This window comes from Pocillopora verrucosa, chromosome 11 (genome assembly GCF_036669915.1).
Source record: "Pocillopora verrucosa isolate sample1 chromosome 11, ASM3666991v2, whole genome shotgun sequence".
Taxonomy (NCBI): Eukaryota; Metazoa; Cnidaria; class Anthozoa; order Scleractinia; family Pocilloporidae; genus Pocillopora; species Pocillopora verrucosa.
In genome coordinates, this window is record NC_089322.1 from 13,572,703 (window position 1) to 13,593,650 (window position 20,948).

The 20,948-nt window shown below is 37.0% G+C and overlaps 2 protein-coding genes across 7 annotated transcripts; both read right to left on the reverse strand.

Annotated features, from left to right (window-relative positions):
• Window positions 1–662: 662 nt before the first annotated feature.
• LOC131794603 (histamine H2 receptor-like) lies at window positions 663–20,948 on the reverse strand. 6 transcript variants are annotated; one of them, XM_066174642.1, is made up of 4 exons: window positions 20,834–20,948; window positions 17,077–17,178; window positions 16,492–16,596; window positions 663–2,480 (listed from the first exon to the last, which is right to left on the reverse strand). In XM_066174642.1, the coding sequence occupies exon 4, from the start codon at window positions 2,444–2,446 to the stop codon at window positions 1,547–1,549; it is 900 nt and encodes a 299-aa protein (XP_066030739.1). In that variant the 5' UTR covers window positions 2,447–2,480; window positions 16,492–16,596; window positions 17,077–17,178; window positions 20,834–20,948; the 3' UTR covers window positions 663–1,546. The 6 variants fall into 6 exon arrangements, with proteins under 6 accessions (XP_066030739.1, XP_066030737.1, XP_066030738.1 ...); XM_066174640.1 differs by having other exon boundaries at window positions 20,688–20,943; XM_066174641.1 differs by lacking the exon at window positions 20,834–20,948 and adding an exon at window positions 19,813–19,937.
• Window positions 7,180–10,427, reverse strand: LOC131794550 (beta-2 adrenergic receptor-like). The gene has a single exon (XM_059112071.2). The coding sequence runs from the start codon at window positions 9,864–9,866 to the stop codon at window positions 8,820–8,822; it is 1,047 nt and encodes a 348-aa protein (XP_058968054.1). The 5' UTR covers window positions 9,867–10,427; the 3' UTR covers window positions 7,180–8,819.

The window sequence follows — 20,948 nt, forward strand, 5'->3', positions numbered from 1 at the left end:
TGCCCTAGCTGTCTCAGCCAATCAGCATTTTGTAATTTTGCCCCCTAGGTTATAAGTACTGTAATGTCAGGATTACGACGCCTACTATTTATTCCCAGTACTTTTCGCTCGTCACGGCAAAACACGTCAAGCTACACGACTGGAATGGCGCCGTTACACGCGTTTTCCTGTTGAAGATTAGAAGCCTTATCTTTCGGTACTATAACTACTACTGTATAGATTCCCTAGGTGAGTAAAGAAAAAAGGTAAATGGAACGTAGTGGGTGTCAAGACTGGCATTACACTTGAAGAGAAGGAATTAACAAAATGTGAAAACAGAACCAAACCAAACTAGAAAAGAGTTTGGCGAGGGGCTTAGGTATCATCCACATAACGGTGTTCTGAAGGCCAGATGAGAATTTAAGAGACCTGTGTGAAGTTGGACCTACGAGACCGTGTGAAGAGGGAGAAATTATGTGTCTAAGAATCACTTTCAAGTAATTTTCCTTTGAAATGATGATAAAAAGTGAGCTGCGTTGGCTAACTACCAAACTATCACTAAACGCTGTGTTTCCCGAAATTATTGATTTGACAACCTGGGATCGAGAACCTGGTCAGCTAAAAAGATGATGTATAAAAAAATAACTACAATACTAGATCGTGTTTCTGTCATTGTGCAGATAACTTTAATACTGAACTGATGTATTTGTACTTTGCTGCTTTGAAATTGAAGTTTAACTCGGATTTCCATGAGAATAACATCCTGGGCTATGAATATAACCTCATAAAGGCTAGCGCTATCGACAGCATTCTGCACAAAAACAACGTGACATCAAAAACAGCAAGACTACATAGCAGCTAGCGTGCTGATACACATCTCATTGATATTAATTACAATATATCCTCTATCTTTCTGGGAATCTTAGGATTACATAGCAAAATTTAAGATTTCTCCTATTATAGAAGGGGATCTAAGATGTTGCATTGCCACTATTGTAAGTATGAATCTTCGCTACGAGCGCTGCGAGCTCCGCTATCAGTGATGTACAAGGGTGCAAAACTAACAAAGTAACAAAAAAGTTCAACACCCAATCCAAAACTTAACTCCATCTCATCTCCATTATCTCCCTAGTAACATGGAAATAAAGTACTTCGTCCATATCATCCAACTGCTCTAAGTAGAACACAAATAACGCGATATTTGGACAGTTGATCATTTTATATTATGTCAAAAAACCCGCTCGCGCTACGCTTCTCCATCTGCTTCGCTTTTCCCGCCTTCTAAGAAATGCGCATAAACTAAAGAATTTTAATAATTAATAACTTATTGGACGTTTTGGCGCGTAGTATTTCTACTCATTGTTTGTATTTTGACTCATTTGCTGTCTGGTCAAAATACAGCACAACCCATCAAACTACAAGCAAGCTTGCACTTACTGAAATTCACGCACAGCTCAGTATTGTCACGCATATTCACAAATTCAATATGCTCAAATTAGTAATTGGGAAAACATATTTTCTCATGGTAAAATGTTTTGAGGGTTTCGCGTTTTTCCTTCAGTCGTTTCTAAAAATGACACAATTTCCTGCGCAAGTCACGTGTGACGAGTATGTAGACAATGGGATCGATGGCAGCTGCTATATGCGGCAGAAGACCAACGGCGATGGAAAACCCTGCAGAAAGTTGAATCTGGGTCGGCCAGAGTGTCTCTGAAACCGTTATTCCGTAAAAAATGCCCCACGCTGTTACCATGGGAAACAAGATGACGAGTGTATTAAACGAGAGTTTCAGGCTTAGGAGCAATTCCTTCATGTTATGCACCCCTTCAATACCGCCAAGATCCGCCATCGATCGTTGCTTTGCATTCCAAGCAATTCTAAAGATGCTTAAATGCGTGAGAACCATCACCACAGCCGGGATCACAAAATTGACGGTACTTAACACAGACAAGAATATCTTGTCGGAATTTTCCATTGCGTCCGTGAAAAATCGACTCACACCAATACCCGCCATGGCTAAAGAGTACGCCCAAATAAGGAAAGTAGCGACGCAAGCACGTGACTTTGTAATAATATGTGGGTATTGGAGAGGATAGACAACGGCGCAGTACCTGTCCAAGCTGATTGTCATCATGTTGAGCATCGATGTCGAGAAACACAACACGTCGATATTGATGAGAAGTGCGATCAGAATCTTTTCATCGGGTGGATTCCCACGGAGATCGTGTATAATCCATCCTGCGAGAGCCGTCACTAACAGAAGATCTGCAATGGAGAGGTTCAGCACGAAATAGTTGGTAAGGGAGCGCAGCTGACGAAAACGACAGAATCCAAAGCAGATGAAGGCATTCCCAACAAACCCAAGGATGAAAATAAGGATAGACGTTACTATGACAACTTCTCTGTTGACGGTGGGAGGTGGTGATTGGTCGGTTGTGGCAATGATAGTTTTCGTGGGAGTAGCCATGGTAGAATCTTCTTGAGCCTTGTTTCTTAAGATTCTGAGATAAGAGAAAGTGAAAATAAATTTTTTTTTGTGCGTGTTTTCATCGCGAGAATTTGTATATTAACAATCACTACAGGAGGGAGTAAAGGGGCATTTCCCGCAGGTCCCGCAGTGCATGTGACCCGCTTCTTTATGACAAAAATAAAACAACCGGGCCTGCAGTCAATGGGTTGCAATGAAGGATCCCTCCCCCCTCCCCCTCCCCATTCCCCTCCCCGCTGCCCCCTGCCCCCTCCCCCATGCTATTTACATTATGACTCCCTTGCCTGAGGCTCTTCTGCTGGCGAAAATTAAATATTACGTGACCAAAGAATAAGATCTTTTTATTAAGATAAAGATGCACGCTTTTCACTTTTGTAATCTTGAGAATGAAGAATAAAAGCGTCTAAAACTAAGGAGCTATATCAACCTAGATAACACGATGCACTAATGATAAGTCTAATTAACGAAACCTGAAAAAGTGTTTGAATTCAATAGAAATAATTCAGAAAGGAAGAAGGATGCTTGACGGAAAACAAAACAAAATGGCGGAAGACGAATGGACAAGGTTCAGAGTAAATTTTTGCAAAAAGCAGTAACCATGACTATAATAACGTTTTCATACCAAACTTATCACCAATAAGTGAACAGATATTTCTGTGTTGACCCCAAGGAAACTCTCTCTTTGGCTGCAAATCTCAGCCATGTAAATTGAAAGTTTAAACTATGAATTCAGTTATAACAGCAGGAAATTCAGATAAAATCGGTATCTAAAGTGAGAATAATCTCGCCTCGTGGATTGTCCTTATTATGTAATTCAGTTCATAACATAGTTCTCAGCGGAATCGACACATTTTTAAATTTTCAAATGCAGTAACACGATTTGAACCCCCAAAAAAGTGCGATGAAAATCTGGGGAAAAAAACTCCGAAAACGAATCACCTGATGGGTGTTTAAGTCATCTTCAAGCCTTCGCTTGAAGCTTTGACTGAGGTGAAATTAAGCCGCAAAAACAGGAAATCGATTTGAACGTTACTTTTGGTCTTGAGTTTTCAAAAGGATGTGCTAACGGGAAAAAGAATGAAACAGAACAGACTTTAGAGACAATATTGTACCCGAAAAAAGAACTAAACGTACCAGTAAACTATTAAAGATCGATCCTTTTCTTCTGGTAAACTTTTCAATTTTAGTGCAAAGTTGACTATGTCAGCCTTTTAAGTCAACGAAGTCTGAAAAGGTGATTAATTTGGTTTATACATTATGAAACAAGCTGATTGCTGGCGCCGTTTGCAGCTCTCTTTGATTGGTCGATAGAGAGGAAGCTACCAAGTGGATTGCTCATATTTGACGTATGTGCGACTGTTGAAGACAAACTAATGATCAATTAACTCTTACGCGCAACAGAGTTTTTTTTAATAAGTCTCAAGGAAGACTTAAAGGGTTTCGTTAGTGTTGTTTTCATCTTTCGCATACTCCTGATGCGATCGATACGAAGCACAAATAAGGCTGTTGGATGTATTTCGCAAACTGAAATCAAAATACTAAAAAGCGGAATGACAGTGGAATAATAAATCTTTTATTCAGTGGGTTAACATATATAATACAAGCAGACATTCTGCTAATTTCTCGTATATTCCTCGCCCCTTCGGGGTCCGGAAAAATGCCAAGCAGCCGTCAAAATATCCGCGCTTATCATATGTTAAACTAACGAAGCCAAGGTGAATTTAGATGTATTTCACTTTAGTTATTTTTAGAGGGCCACAGGATTATCACTTTTTTGAAACTGCTAAGTGCTATCCTCTCTAAGTAAAGTATGCTGATATTGTTTTGACTAATTCAAAGTTATTCGGGAAGATGTGCACGAATCAGTTGTGAATTTAGAGATGAAGCTTGATAAGACACTGATATTGATGACTGAATCCAAACGGACAACTTTATCACTGCACTAAACCAGATGTGATCTGACAAAACCATTATATTAATCACTGTGAGTGTGTGAAAATCATACATGTGAACTACAGTTTAAGAAATGAGTATGAAAGCGATCTTCGCAGTAATGAACATTACTTAAGCAGCAGTGAAAATATGGCCTGAAAAAAGTGAGTCCGTAAAAATGGAATTTACAAAAAGGAGAAAGCAGAGGAAGCCAAATTGGTGAACCTCCCTATCCGACCTGGTCCGACATTTTTGTCGTGACTATCGGTCTTAATTGGTTCTTCGACGGCAATACTTGTCCCAGTTGTTAGAAGGTTGGATAACGCTATCCACTGGATAAAACTCTATCCGGTGAGCTGCCTCCCTATTTCTATCGGTGCAAAGAATTCCATGAGCAGATATGAAAAAAGGGCATTAAATTTTGCGATCTAAGCGTTCTCAACTTTTTTTGACCGCGTGAGATCTGGGTGCGAACATAGCGCGATCTTGATAAGTGTCAACTTGCAAACAAACGTGGCGGCTCGATACGATCGCACGGTTGTTATCTGAAAAGGTGTGTTAAAAACAGTATCACACAATATAGTTTTTATTTAATGGAATCTAGGGTTTCCAACAAATGCACCCGTAATTTATAGGCCTTTTACGCCTGAAAAAGAGGTCAACCGAAAAGAAAACACCTTGGGAAAGATTGCCAAAAGGCGACAGACCGCGACAGATTCGAAAGTTTACGCATACGTAGATATAGAACTTGGCGAAGTTCTATTCCGTTTCGTAATATTTTGCGACAAAGAAAATAGGAATCTTGCAAGATTTATCGCGTTTCCTTCGGCGGAATTTCCAAAGATTTACTGGACCGTTAAACATATTTATGCCCTTCCTAGTGTATGCTGATAAAAAAAGAAATTCACAAGACAAAATTTGAGATTGAGGAAGAAAACACAAAATTGCAAATAGCGAGGGAACTGCCAATGTAACCCCTATTTTTTTCAGCCTTTAAATGATCGGCAAGACAAATTTTACAAATTGTGAAAATTTTGAGAGATTTCACGGAAGCAAATTGAAGAAAATCAAAGGCAAAGCCAAGATTATCGCTGGTGAGCGCCTCCCTTTGTGGAGCCTTAACTTAATGATGAAAATCGTTTTGATAATATTTACTACAGAAAGCGATAGTCGGAACCTTGCTCGTCGCCCTTTTTATGGCTTTTAGTGACCTAGAAAAGCGAAAACATAAACATTTTAGAGAAAAATAATAGTTTAATTTTAAAATATCCCGCGGGTATTTTGAAGCCGCTGCCTTCATTACTCCTAAATGGCCATATACGGTCATTTTTTAGATCAATTAATAAAACTCATTGCTATCAAAGTTGATCTCCTTTTCATGATATGGAGGTAAAATCAGTCAACGAAATCATTCCGCACGAGAAACAAGACAAGATCAGTAAGAATTGTGAGCGTGTCCAGCTAAGGAAAAAACCGCTAGCCAAAAACTTTACAGAAAACTGACCAAATTGAAAGATGCAGTCTGTCTGCGGTCTTGACCATAAGAGTAATTATTAACACTGCTTTCAAAATTCATCAGGACTACAGCCTCAGAGTACAAAAGAAAGAATAATCTTATAGGAAAAAAATCTGCGACTATGTCAAGCTCCAAAACGTTTTTCTCTTTCTCCTTCATTGCCTGAGATCTCTTCCATGTGAGATTTTTGCCATAAAACAGAGGTTGAATATTTCCGAGAAAAATGCGCTACGTAAATGTAAATTACGTGACTCCTTTAGCAGAGCATATCGCCTTACGTCAATGAGAAAAAGTTCATGACAGGTCCGTCTAGTCTAGAGCGCATTTCAAGGAGATCTTTCAAGTAGTTCAAGTGATATCAGACTCCGTGCATTACTTCAGCATTTGTTTCTTTTTTCTTCCAAGTATTCTCATGACAAGATTGTAATCATTCTCAAGAACCTCATTCAATTATGCTCTATTTGACTTTCAAGAGAATTTAGAATATTTCGGTATCGTTCAGCTTAAAAGAGAGGTTTAGTTTCTAAATTTCTTGGTACCACAAGGAAGTAAGCAAGCCATATATTTAAGTCTCATTAACGTTTAAACACACACTAAAAGCTATCTAGCGGATTGATTGTATAATTATGAAAACGTCGTGAAAACTTAAAAGGTACAGCTGTGAATAATTTTGACTTAATTTACGTCGGGGAGTGGTTGAAGTCGGTCTCGTATCTATGCATACACTTGACAACTCATTTAGATAAAATTTTGACAGATAACATTTTCCGTTCGATAATAAATAAATCTTCGAGGGCCTGAAAAACAAGCTACTAAGACTCTTACTTTACCCAAAAGGATAATTGTTAATTATTATAAGATGATTTGAAATAACTTGCACGAATTTTGTTGTCAATTTATCGAACGCACCCTTAGAATATTTAGCACCTGAATCGAAATTTCTCACCTTATCCAAGCTAAAGCAATTGGATGTTTTCCACTTTGCATGATTCCTCTTTCGATATTAATGAAACGCCGGCGATGCTCCAATAAAATTTGCAATGACCATAGGCAGGATTTTTCAATTTCGATACGACAACAACAGAAACAACCATTGTTGTAGTGAATTGCTTTCATTTCAGAACTTTGCGTTTTAAACATGACTTATCGTTTCGCCAGTTTGAAGTTTCACTTTATTAATGAGTATTTGGATAATAAACTGGTTTCTTTACGAAGGAATTGGCTAGCGTACAAATGAATGGAGACAGTTTGTCTTTTCGTTTTCTTTAGTCTGTCATTTAGGCTTTATTTCTTTCAGACATTACATTATCCGTAATAGAAAGGACTTACCTTAGTAAACATCTATCAATATACTGTTTCATCATCCTACACATTATGCAGCTTTAAAAATTGATCTGATATTAAAACCTTTTAAGTCAATTTAATTATTTATGCTATGAGTTATGAATGTTTCACCTTAAATTATGATTGAAAATCGTCCACGTTGCAATGAGGCGAGTTTACGGTATTGATCCAAGTTAGCTTTAAACTGTTTTCTCGCTGTTTGAAATAAACCAAGTAAATTATTGATGCGCCCAAAACCTGCATGCAACTGATTGATATTACCTATCATTTATCTTCTTCAGTGGGTCGTTTATAGAAGGAATGTTGCGCCGCACGACTTCGTTGAACAAACCGACGATATAAATCATTAAATTATTATTTGTCATAGATTTATGCGATTTGCTTCAAATCCTCTTTTATGGCCTCCCGGAACTTAGCTTTTCCCCCTTAAAAGTTTCCCAATTTTTGTTCCATTTACAATGATTTACCCAAACGAGAGCACTTGTATACTTTCGGTTGAAAATACGAAAATCAGCTTAGTCTATGGGTTAAGCTTTTCCCAAATATTTCTTTTTCCGTGTGAAAATGACAAGTAAAAATTAATTGCAAATTCATGAAAAAGAGAAGTGTCACACGAGGTACACCTGCCATCAGTGTCAGTCCAATGAAGGCCGCTATTTCAGTTTTTGGTAATTAAGATTTTAACATCATTGTGCTCCTCGGATATCAATATATGTACAGACAATACCAAAACAATTTTACTTCTATGGAGCCATTGAAAATGAAAGAGTTAAAAATAACAGTGTCTTTCTAGTAGATATTTGCATTTTATACATTGAAATATGACCTTGATATGTGTTTGTCTAAGACATTTTACACGTAACGCTTGGATCAATTTTTCATAAGTAATAATAGCTTGTATGTCAAACAGATCCGAAAACATTTGGACTTATCGTCATTCAAGACAGAAAAAGTTCATCAGAGCTGCCGGTAGTCTGTTTAAATTGATTTTCCCCTGTAAGTGCTTTGGAAATTGCAAGCAGTCTAATAAATTTTCCTTTGGAAACGATCATTAAGCTTAAACTTCTAGGCGGTTTAAAAAGAACGTTTTGACTGTCGTCAGTTCGCTAATTCAAATCTGACATAGACAAAGTTATTAGCAGCAATTGCTCGCAGTATCTTCAAAACCAGACCATTTTTTTATGGTCGTTTTAAATTTCTTTCCTATATATAAATATTTTTATCAGATATGACATCATCCAATGAATACAAAGATTCAGCAAACTGGAATTATCAGAAGATTTTCCTTATCTGCTTCGCTGTAGTTTCTATTTTTTGTTTTTTTGTAATGCAGATGTAGAGGTAAAATCCGTCGAATTCTTTTGTTTGCTTCGTAAATTTTTAAATAATCCCTTGTTGTTCTTTTGTGTTTCCCGAGGTCACAGTTCCTTGATATTTCGTTATAATATTCAAATTCGTGCTTCCTTATTTGACTAAACTTTTTTATTCACGTCACGCTGGTGGAAGTCTTCCTATGCTTGTTATCAGACCTTGCCAAAACCACAACGAAAGCAAAAATATTTAATATAGACGATAAGAACCCTCCAAAGAATCCCCGCTTTCGCTGACGAGTCTCTTTGCCGCCAGCAAAACCTGAGGGTTTGTTGATTTTGTCGTTGAAAGGTGAAAAGTCTCGCTGACGGAGAAAGGATGACTCCTGTGGAGTTTGAACCAGCCACAAATGATCTCACGGAAATCTTTGGTGAGGAAAATGTATATAATAGGATCGACTGAGGCTATCACATTTGGAGTCATACTCATTATTGTATCCAGAAAACTATGTTTGGGTATGCAATCTGGGCAGTGAACCTCTATAATCGTTACAGCGGAGAAAGTGCTCCAGAAAAGAAGGACAGGAGCAACGAGAACAAGGATATGAAATGCTATTTTCAGGTTCTTTGTGAACACACTAGCTTCGCCATTCTGATCTTGTCCACGGTGCGGGTTGTGTCGTAGGTGTCGCGAAGCGATAATAAAGATGTGCATATAGCAATATAGTATGACATACAAAGGAATCACTGCATTGGTAAGTCCCATTAACGAGAGGTAACCGTATTTGAAATAATTCTCATTGGGAAGATAAAAAAGCAATTGCAGTAATGCCATCACCGTCGCATAACTCCAATTACAAGCAATAAAAATTATTGCTTTAGTGTGGGTAATATTGGTGTAGTAATGGAGAGGCTTGGTGACGGAATAGTACCGATCATAGCTTATGATGGTCACCGCTGCCATGCATCCTGAGTAGCAGAATTGTTCTGTAATGAGTAAAGTCTCCTTCAAGTAATAAAAATTATCAGTTGACATTCTTTTTTGCAGGGCCGGCGCTGCTATCTGGATACAGAGGAGAATTATAAATAATATGTCAATAACAGCCAGGTTGACAACAAAATAGTTATTCACGGATCGTACTCGTCTGAAATAAGCGAAGGAGAAACATATAAAGGGATTGGCAGAGAATCCCAGTACAATCGCCAAATAGGCCACGATGTGGTAACCAAGGGGTATTTTAAGCCCGGTGTCATCTTCGTTCGAAAGAGAAGCATTTGTTGGAGTCGAATTATCCATCTTGTGAACAGTTTCAGCTTCTGATCAAGAGCACATCCTCATCGCGGAAAGCCGACCATGTTCGCAATGTTCGCCCTTCAGAAATTTTCGATTTTGAAACAAAACGGAACCGCTATCGCTGTACCTTCACGACGGAAAAGTCATCACTGTGTAAAATGATGATTGATAGAGGAAATCCGATATTTTTGCTTCGAGAATCTGACCTTTTTTTTGTTCCAAGACGTTACAAGCGTGATTTCCCTGATGTAAAACTTCCTTCAGTGTTTGTGGTCAAGAGAGCTGCATCGGGTGATTTTGGTTTTGAAAATAGATTTTCATCAAAAATAGTTTTTGTTTATATAAGCTCATAATTAAGTATCCCAAGAGCCTTTGGTGCCCCAGTGGTAACAGACACCTCACTAGTGTTTGTTTGTTTTTCAAGGAGTACTTTTCAAAGTTAATGCCTCCCACATCTTGACTTAATCTTTGGACTTTCCTACAACGGGGCGTCTATTTGAGGCGTCGGATCATTTGAATTCAACCCAAGTTGTCAATACGTGGCAGGAACAGTCTTCAGATAACAGTGGGAATCCAAAATGAAAACCATTTAGCTCAGTAAACTTATCTTTTTATCTTTAGTTTAATACCTGCTCGGAATAAGACGCAGAGACACTGTTTAAATTGACAGCGAATGACGCCCACCACTCACTAATTTATGTCTTAAGGCAAGTTACAGGTGTTACAACCCTACCAACTCTCTCAAATGAACACCGGACATTATGCAATATTCATTCGCATTTAGCTAAATAAACAAAATCGGTGGAGCTCGCTTTCAGGATAAAAGCAAAATTAGTGATTTCATCCAAGCAGATAATGAGTTCTTTGACAAAGTGTCACGGAACCCATAACTTCGAAATTTAATCAGGTTCTATATCACCAAGGATCATAACTTTTCTTAGCAGTATCGTAACCGGTGCATCGGATATTAACAGGTTTCGAAAGCAGCTTCAATTTACTCTTGGAAAAATCAATCCCTATCTCTTGAGTATATTGCGACGAAAAAGGACCGAACAGTTTGAGCAGATATTAGAAATAATTAAAAGAGTGATCGAGGTTTTTTTTAACCGTGCAAAACTAGAGTTGTAATTTGTTGAGGTGAATAAATTTTCCTTCTAGTGTTTTCCCTACCCACAGGTGTGAATTTATTTAAATCTACTTTTCGCAGAGAACTGATCAATCTAAATTATTAAAAGAAAGAGTTGGGTCTCATTATAAATTATTATTATTTAGAGCTAATCGCATAGATACACAGAATTTAGGTCGATCTATAGGGGAAGTTATTGGCAAAGGAGCTTGCAAGGAAATTTGATAAATTTTGAAAGAAACTTTTTATTTGTTTTCTGTTGTTTGCAAAAGCCTAAGGAAATGGCTTGTCACCCGATAAGCAAATTTGAAAGACTAAGTTGAAACGATGAATATTATGTTTGACAGGGGGCTTTTAAAATTTGAACGTTAGCCAATCCTTTCGATAATCATGTTGAAACCAGAGTAATAAAGGTTTTCAGGCTTCGTTTCGAAAAAAACGAGCCACAGAACTTGGTGCAGAAACTACCGTGACATAATTTTCCCAAAGCTGGCAAGCTCGTCGAGTAAACAGGTTCCCCTCTCCAATAAAAAATATTTCGTGTTATCTTCAGAAATGAGAACTCATGAAGGAGGCTGAGCAGCCATGAATATTCTAACTCAGCGATTTTGTTTCCGAAAGTTTCATTCCCTCAGATTACAATTTGAAATCGTATAATTATTTTTGTAGATACGGCATGTTTTTGTTCCTTTTGTTTTGTAAATATGGGAACGCCAGAAGAAACTGTCGGTTTTTGTTATTATTCTGGAGAATTTCCAGCGAATGATGAAGACAAAAAAAAAATCTTAACAATAAGGATATCACTTTTTACCTATCAGATAACTTGTCAGCATTTCAACAACTCTTTCCGACGTTTTCATAAGCTTCAATAAAACACTTTTCATAAGCAACAGGAATTAAATTTATCACAGAATTCGACAAAGTCTGGCTTTCTCGAAAACTGGAAAAGGAAAATTGCGATTTAGCAGAATTTTGACTGAAAAAATGAATTTTGATCATTTTTATTCTATAGAATGAAACTTACATTAATTTTGGGGAAAAAAATTGGTATATGCGAATGATCATATATATGATATTTGAAATATTCCCCACGTAATTGTAAATATTAAGCTATGGGATGATTCTTACACAGTGGTCTTTATTTGCTTTTCGCAACTTCAGAAAATTTAGTCACTTGTTATCCGTAACTCAGGACTTGGAAGAAATTCAAGCATCAACTTATAATAACATTTACTGAAAACGTTTTAAAACTTCAGCAGCTTAGAGTGACATCTACCTCACCATTAATGATTGAACATGGTCGTTTGCAAACATAATGTTGTGAAATTGAATGGCTCGCGTGTCGCTCGTAACAGCCTCATCTTATAAAGCATCTGCAGGAGACATGATTATTTCAATGCCGGAAAATTTAGCTGTCGCTTGAGGCGAAATTTAGTTAATGAAACTTTAAAAAAGATGAATTATCCACATATTTTTTTTAGCGTTTGAGGACTTCATGCGGTCAACGTTTGTACCTTATTTCTCTCTGATGTTAATTTTGGAATCTGTGAACTTAAATTTAGTAGAGTTATCTGAACACCGCTTAAAATGGATAGAGTGATATCAAAAAACGATAACTTTAAGGGGGATTTTCTTTCGCTGTATGTGTTACTTTGAACTGAGAAGGGGGGAAGCTCAATTAATTTTCATAAAATGTAAACAGTCCCTTGATAGAATTAAGAAGCTCCTTTCCTGGAAGCTGTTTTGGATTCATGCTAAGTTCTATATACAATTGTATATCACTTCGAATAAAATTGAGCCAACGGGGTGTATTAGAACCAGCAGGAAGCTTTTGGCGACATCCATAGCAAAACATTAAGCAACCGCTGGATATCGATTAACGAAGAGAGAAGAAAGGCGTATTCATATTATTATGGCTAAAAAAAGGAAAAACTCAAATGTAATGTCTGCCGATTCCAGTTTAATAATCGTTGGACAAAGTTAAGATTTAACCACAATGAAACTTTGTTCGGAATTATGAATAAGTTAAAAACCCACTTAACGTTTTCAATATTGAGAAAAAATAGGTAAAAACATGCAAAGGAAAATAATATCCTACTGTTTTTCTCCTAGTGATAGAGGAAAACTCAGTAACTAAACTTTACATTTTGGAAATAAACTGCATGATATATGGAGACAAAAGGAATTAATGCTCCAAGCCGTTATTTTCCTAAGTCGCTTTCAGAAATCCGACAAAGAAAGTTCCGTGAGAAAGAGTACTAGAATATGGGATAATTTTGCGAAAACAAACATGGAAAAATTTTCCATCTCCTCAAGGCAGTAACCAGTGAATAATTTATTGCCGTAGCTGTCGTCGTGTTAAACTTGTCCATCCAGTCACGCCTGTAAGACGAGTTAAGCCTGCTGAACTTGCTCTACGTGTTTTCGAGTAAACGTACGTTATTTAATTCCAGAAATAATGAAAATGCTTTTTCTTGCCGACTGCATGGTGTGAATTTAACAAATGTTGAAATTAAAATTTATTAAAAATTATTTGCAGACGAGTGAAGTTTACGGAGACATTTGTTCAATACTTCATTAAAACAGGTTATTTGCTTTATTTTCATTTAATCGCTTGTGCTGGAGACAGGAACATTTCTATATTTTCACTCGTTCTGCTTTCATGGACTTTATTTGCAATTGGATTTAGCAATACACCGCTGTAATAAAGCGATTTCCTTATCAGAAATTCAGCACCTTTTCATTCTTCTGACATTGTATGTAGCTTATTTTATTTGTTGTCTGCCCGAGATATCAACCGTGTCTTTTTAGGGAAGGTACGTTTTTTCTTGGGGGAGGGGGGCTGGGGAATTTTGGTATTTTTTAATTTTTTTTTTTAAAAAAGTGTTGGCCCTCCCTTGCGTTTTAATATATATAAAAAAAAAAAAAAACTCCTGACTCCCCACCTTTGGTGACTGATAAAAGTGCGACCCTCCCCTCACTACTACATGGTATGTTCCATGCCGTAGAAACCTCAGAACATTTTGCTTGTGAACGCAAAATGTTTGAATATAAATATATTTCGATATTGAATGTGTGTTAGCTGAAACAAGAAAATGCGAACAGTCAGTGTGGAATATTTATATTTTATAGCTGAAGTTTGAATATGGAAGTATAAAATTTGAGACTTTGTAAATCCTTCTCCAGCCAACTCCACGACCCTATCCCGATTATAGCAAACTTCGCGACTCTCACTACCTACCAAGTACGAAAACACCTACGAGTGGCCGCAAACCTGATGATTATCAGCCTCGAGCTCAAATAAAACAGTTGTTTCGAGAGGGTAAGCTCAAAGCAAGGGATAAAAAGACAGTCAAAGAGTTCTCTGAAAAATACATTGTTTCAGAAAAGCTTGTTGCAAATTATATTGAGCATCTAAGTGACATTGAAATGAGAAAAGATAATCGGCTAACAGATAATAACAGGAAGCGTACAGAAAGAAAGCAACAGGAATACAAAGACATTGACTGAGAAGATCTCTATCACAGAAACCAGATGTCATCCCTTAGAGTTGGTGAACTTGAACTTTATATTAATCACCACAACATTGAGGGTGAGGGTGGTGAAGGCACATATTTGCAGTAAGATTTTGACTTCTACTGTGCAGGACAGTCAGAACAACATTCAGTCAGCCTCTGACTCAAATTCAGAGTCTGACAGTGGCAGGGTAGAGCGCATTGTTAGTAGTAACTCTTCAGAACTAAATGACTCAGGGGATCAGGCAGCGGATAGTTAAATGGAGCAAGAAGGTGAAGAAACCATGCCTGAGTCTAGTACGTCTCGATACGGACAGAAAAGGACACGAGTCCTCCGAGAAAACTGTACCATGTCATAATATACATGTCGAAATGTCACCTAGAGCCTATAATTAAACACCAAATTAAATCAAAGTAGGGGAAAAGAAAACCTTAATCTGTAAGAAAAATGGAAAGCAACATTACAAAAATCCTCATTAAAAAATTCTGGAAAAGGTATGTGACCCTCCCATTGAATAGCTTACAAAGAGGTATGACCCTTTCCTTTTTGTGCTCACTTTCGACTGATGACCCTCCCTTCTGTGGCCCCAGCCCTTCCTCCTCCCCCCCCCCCCAAGAAAAACGTAAATTCCCTTAGGGATATTGGATTTGGGACAGTGGTTGACTTTCTGTATTAATTCTACAATATCAGCTTTTGAGAAAGTTTTGATATTTTACTATACTTAGGTGGATTGTTATAAGTCTTGTAATTTTCTCTTTGCTTTTAAATTTGAAGTACTCGCGAATAGTCTCGCAAGAGAGGAAATGGTCATTACCATCTTCTTATTTCTCAAGAAGCATGCAACAACTCTCCAACTCCCCATGTTCGAAAATCTTGCATCAGTTTTACTTTAATAAGTTTTAAAGAATCCTCCTAGCTTCGAACACCCTATAAATTTGGCTGTAATCTGAGAAGAAGAATGGTCTATGTGAATGAGTTGCATTAAGATTGACGGAAAATTTGAACATTCCTGGAAGCACGCCCACTTAGTTTAATGAATGTTTACCTTGTGGGGCGGGGAACTGACATCTGCTGGTATCTCTGTGTAATATAAACCTTAAAGTTGTCTCCTTCATAATTAACCTAATAAGCCTTTCGAACTACGCTCTGATATTACAATGGACTTTGTGACTGCTGTATTTGCTTTAATTATCTCGGCCATTACGACACCGCAAAGAACTTGGGGAACTGTAACAGACGAAGTTGTTGCGAGCTACTAACAGAACGATCAGCTAAGGATTCGAAAGTAACCAGGTGCATTCAAAATTGCTGATGAAAATATCTCGTCTTAGCGAAGAAAAAAACGGAGCGTACGGGTGAGTAGAGGTGAGTAGGGGTGAGTGGTCGGAGCGTGAAGGATTGGATTCGGCGAGCTGCGTTCCCTCAATCAGTCACTTAGATTTGCATTCTTGTTTCCGTTTCAACTCTGCTGCTATGGCCAGTTACAATGCTGGTAAATTCGTGTTTTATGAATTATTCTTCTTTTAGGTTGTTTCATTTCTTTCGGTGAAGCGACATTTTTCTTGTATTTTGAGGTTTAGCGAAGGTTTATCGTTGCAAAAACAGAAGAACAAGGCCATCTGACATAATTCTATTTCGTCAGTGGTTTCACTCTAAGTCAACTATAAAAAAATCCTGCTCTGTATCAGATTAAAATTGAATTGAACCTCTTCTGCTGAGTATCAAAAGAAAGATTCAAGCATTTCGAGCTCTCTTCAATCAATAAGAGACAGTTAGAACAAAATTTCGAGGATTTAACAATCACCTGATGGGGAAATTATTTTACGGGTGAGTTAATTCTAGTTCATCCAATCTAAAATAACAGTTACGTGGTACAAACTCGAATTTTTTTCTAAGAATTTATCCCAAAAAGGGCAGCGCTTCTTTAATTGACTTGTGAGTATAAAGTACGTGTTACTGATGAAAAGTACATCAAATAAGAAATACCTTTACTTGCGTAAACCACGAACCAGCAAAGGGCGGCAGAGTTTTCCAGCAAATCTCAAGGAAGCAAAATTTACCTCTCTCCCAACTTGTGTTTTCGATGCTCAGCTGTAAAAAGGAGCGGACCAAAATTACTCACGAGGCACAGATTCAAAACTAGTTAAATCCAGGCTCCTTATAAAGGCTGAGGCTTTGGTTTCAGTTACTTTTTGGTCACAGTAAACCTCTGGAGAACGATCAGTCACTGAAATGCTAATGACATACGTACTGGTAGAGGACACGCTCTGTATACGGCAGTTTATGGTATGTAGATGTGATTTTTGATCGAAAACCTTATTTTTATTGCCCGTAATTAGACAATTTATACTCATTTTTAACAAAAAATAATAACAATTTTTGAATCAGCTGTTGCTGTTCCAAAGACTGATAGATCGGAAGTAGTTTTGCACAAAAATAAAAATCGCCGCCAGCGATGAAGAGATTGACGAACCTTCAAAACAGTAGATTTTTGTTGTATTTATAGATCTTCTCTGTCATGGAACACCGTGCTTAAATGAAATAGTCAAAACATTGATTTAAAATACTCACATCTGGTTCAGCTTGGTTGCCGTCAAGTTGTGTCAATCGACTAATACGTTTTTATTCCAACCACTTCCTGTGAGGGGTAGAAAATTCTAACGATGTTGTGCTCTAAAAGAGAAGATTAAGGTATATGGTTAGAAATATTTTTTTAAAAAATATATTTGTCAAAACCACTGGAATACTTAGGAGCTGTAATTCAGACTTCGCTTGATTTTTCTTGATGTTTTTCTGACAAAATTTCTAATCAAATGTTTTTTCTCTTCGCGTTTTCACGCAGCTTGTGTTTCGAACCTCGCCCACAAGCCTTCAAATGTTCACTCAATTGACTTCCTGAAAAAACACGTGCTAAGGAGGTTTGTTTTAAATTTGGGTTACGTAACGTTTCGAAAGCGGTCATTGTATTGGTCATTGCCTTCCTGAAAAAACACGTGCTAGGGAGGTTTGTTTTAAAATTTGGTTTACGTTTCGAAAGAGGTCATCACCACAGTAATTCATAACCAAAACAAGGAACACAAACTCTCACAGCAAAGACGTAGGATGCATGAATTTGAAGATTTCCATTTTAAATTTGTGACGCTTGAACGATTGTTTAACGCCGTTAACTTCCAGAAGTGTTTAACATGTATCTTCTCCCTATAATATCCATTCATTACTCAACAAACAGGTCACGAGAATCTTCGAAATAATCAGGAACAAATTGCTACCAACACCAAATTTGCCTAACTAATTTTGAAGGAAATATGTAGCAGCTAAAGGAAAGAACCAACACTCAGATCTTGGGTTAAAGGGTTGAGCTTAATCTTAAGACGAAAAAAATCTGGAGTCTTCTTCAAGTATTAGTTAATGTTATTTTTTTACACATCTGTGCTCGCTGGAACATCGATATCTCATGGTAAGTTATTTATAAATCAAATATTTTACTCCCACTGAGGAGTACCTTCTATGACATCTAATACCCAGTGACACCACCAAAACATATTTAGTTAAACCGGATTTAAGAACTGAAAAACTGAGTTTTCCATAGGATTCAAGTAGTCACTAACTAGTAGTAGTAATTAGTAAAGTGCTAAAACTGAAATCGATGGTCATCGGTTTAAGCAGCTTCTCTGAAGAAAACAATGTTCAACCTTGTTTGAGAAAATAGCTTTAAGACATGTTTAGGGTTTGGTGCGAATGGCGTTTAAAATATATATTATTTTGATGTGACATCAGATTTTCACAGCTTGTTTTGGAGAGAAACGTGAAACAGAGAGGAAGAAAACTCGATGTTAAGCATGATATTTGTACGGAAGCTGATAAGGGACAATTCCGACATGTTTTTAAAATCCATGATAGTGCATGATGTTCGTAACTTATTTCTCCTTCTCGTCCTTTGATTTCAACTAGCTTCTCGTGCAAGTAAATCATTTTTAGCGATTTTAAACAGTTTTTTGGGTTTCACAGAGAATTTGGTATCGCAATTTATAGTTGGGTTTCAAAAATAAGGTTTTTGTAAATCCAATAATTCGATCAGAATTTATAATTGCTTTTTAAATATCAAAAACTTTTCAAAAACGATTTGTGTAAAAAAAAAAGTGATTCCGAAATATTTCTTTTGGATTTCAAAATGATTTTGGGATTGTTCTGTATCGGCTTCCCTTTATTATGGACGACAAGGTTAAAAATAATCTTCCCTTGTTGTTAGCCTTTCAAATCTGTGAGGAGCTGTGATGTATTTACTATTTTTACTAGATATTTTAAGTTCTGGCACAGTTCCGGAGTCGAGAACCTTCAATAAAAATATTTTTGTGCTGTTCTCACGCCGCTGAACTTTTTGATTTGTGACCTTTTCAAAGTAGGACGCTTGCCGGATACAGTTTTTTTTTTTGGTAGTTTATAATTATTTTTAGTCTGGTAGTTTTATGACTCATAATAAGACAAAATTAAGCGAGCCAGCAGTAGCAATGAGCCACATTCTAGCTTTTGATTTTCTTTTTCCCTCACGAGAGTAATTACGTATGTGTTTATTTGTTTTTGACCGTTGTAAGGACAGTTTTACCTTCCAAAAATAATTAAAAAAATAACAACTTGCACAACTGTGTGCAAGCTGTTGCACGCACACACTTTACTACACAATCGTGAACAATAACGTGACAAGCACGCCATTACACACGATTTCTAAAAGGTTCTCTTAAATTTCTAAACTTTTATCGCGATTTACGCCAGTCAACCCATACGTTGTTGCTGTTCACTTCGATAATTCTGCGAAATTGATAAAGGAATGTGATTATTTTGTTTTCGTAGGCTCGTTTGCTCGCGATTTGTGTTTGAACACATTAGCAACGAGTTTTTTCTTTTTAGTTCAATTTTCTGTGGAAGAGCAATCAACATTGAAATGTGTTTTCTCTCACCTGCTTACCACTTTATACTCATGTTTAGCCATATAAATCAGAGTAGATACGTGTCATTGTCCACATTACCAAAATCGCCTCACAATACTTCTCCTTTGGTTATGCAGGCTGGCAGCGGCTTTATTAACCTGTGTCTAATCTGTGCAGTACGGTAATGATCTTATTTATACTCAGTACGAAATTTTGTTCAGCAAGGAAACGTCAAAACATCAATTATATAGACTTTCAATCTTATCTCGTCTCTCTATAACTGGTGCAAGTAAGCTCCGAAATTTCGAAACAAAAAATCCGTTTTCCGACATCACCTCATTTGTGTCAGGAATCTATTCGTTCACAGTTTACATAGAGATACCTTGAATCTTCTCCAAACCTTCAAAGCTTCAATCTCGTTTTTTCCTGATAGCCTGAACTCCTTTGACTCAAAAAATCAATCTAATGTACCTTTTTTTTTAAACGTTGTACCAGCCACGAATCTAAACAATTCCACTGTTTAAAGCAGGCTTCACTGCTGTAACCACATGTTCGTTCATTTACAATACATACATCAGACTAAACAAAACATAGGGTTTTCACAACAAAATATTCGAACATTCCAACAGATTCAAGGCACAAAGGCCAATGCCTATAAATATTAAAACATTATAATAAAGCAGAGAAAGTTATTTATAACAGGTTATGTTAACAAAAATTTATCGCAAGAAAGTTCGCGAACAGGTGAAACAAGTTATCTTTGGAAGCTGAAGAAGTGAAATTACGGCAGATGTTAGATATCTTACAGAAAATGGTTCCGAGTATTGCAAGAATTTTTTTGATGAAATTTCTAAGATCTTCGGTGGAGTTCAACTATTTGTCGATACAAAAAAACCAAAACAGAATGAAAACAAATAATAATTAACAACCTTGATTTAATGTAAATTAACCACGCGGTTAAGTAAAATTTTCCTTAAATTATTTAATGAATATACGAAAACTATCCTTCCTCGAACGGAATACTTGTAGTTGTTTACAGTGCCCAAAAAAATTTGAATTTTTTCGTTGAAGTCAACTTTCCCTATGTATGCGGTAACGAAATTTTGTTGACAAGAATGGCGCGAGGAAATGGTGCGAGGAAATGCCAGTTTTCTTGTTATTCTCAGCGTCCAAAGAATGAGCAACTCTCAAGCGAAATATTTGAGCAATTATTATCATAGGTGACCCTAGCGCATACTTTTTCGTGTACCCACATACCTGTGAGTAAGTCTTTCCTAGACGCTTAATATCAACATTATCCTGCAGACTTCAGTTCCCTCAACTTGTTGCTGTGCCGTTGTTATGTATGAGCGAGGCACTGCTTTAAACTCACTGATTATCTCGGGGGAAGTATTTGATTTTACCTCTTGAAGTTACCATCTAAACTTGTCATTGGTCGTCCAGGTTACTTTCGTCTGCATATCCCCAAAAAATTCCTTATCACTTTCTGCTTTTTGGATATCTTCTGGCTGAATTTGC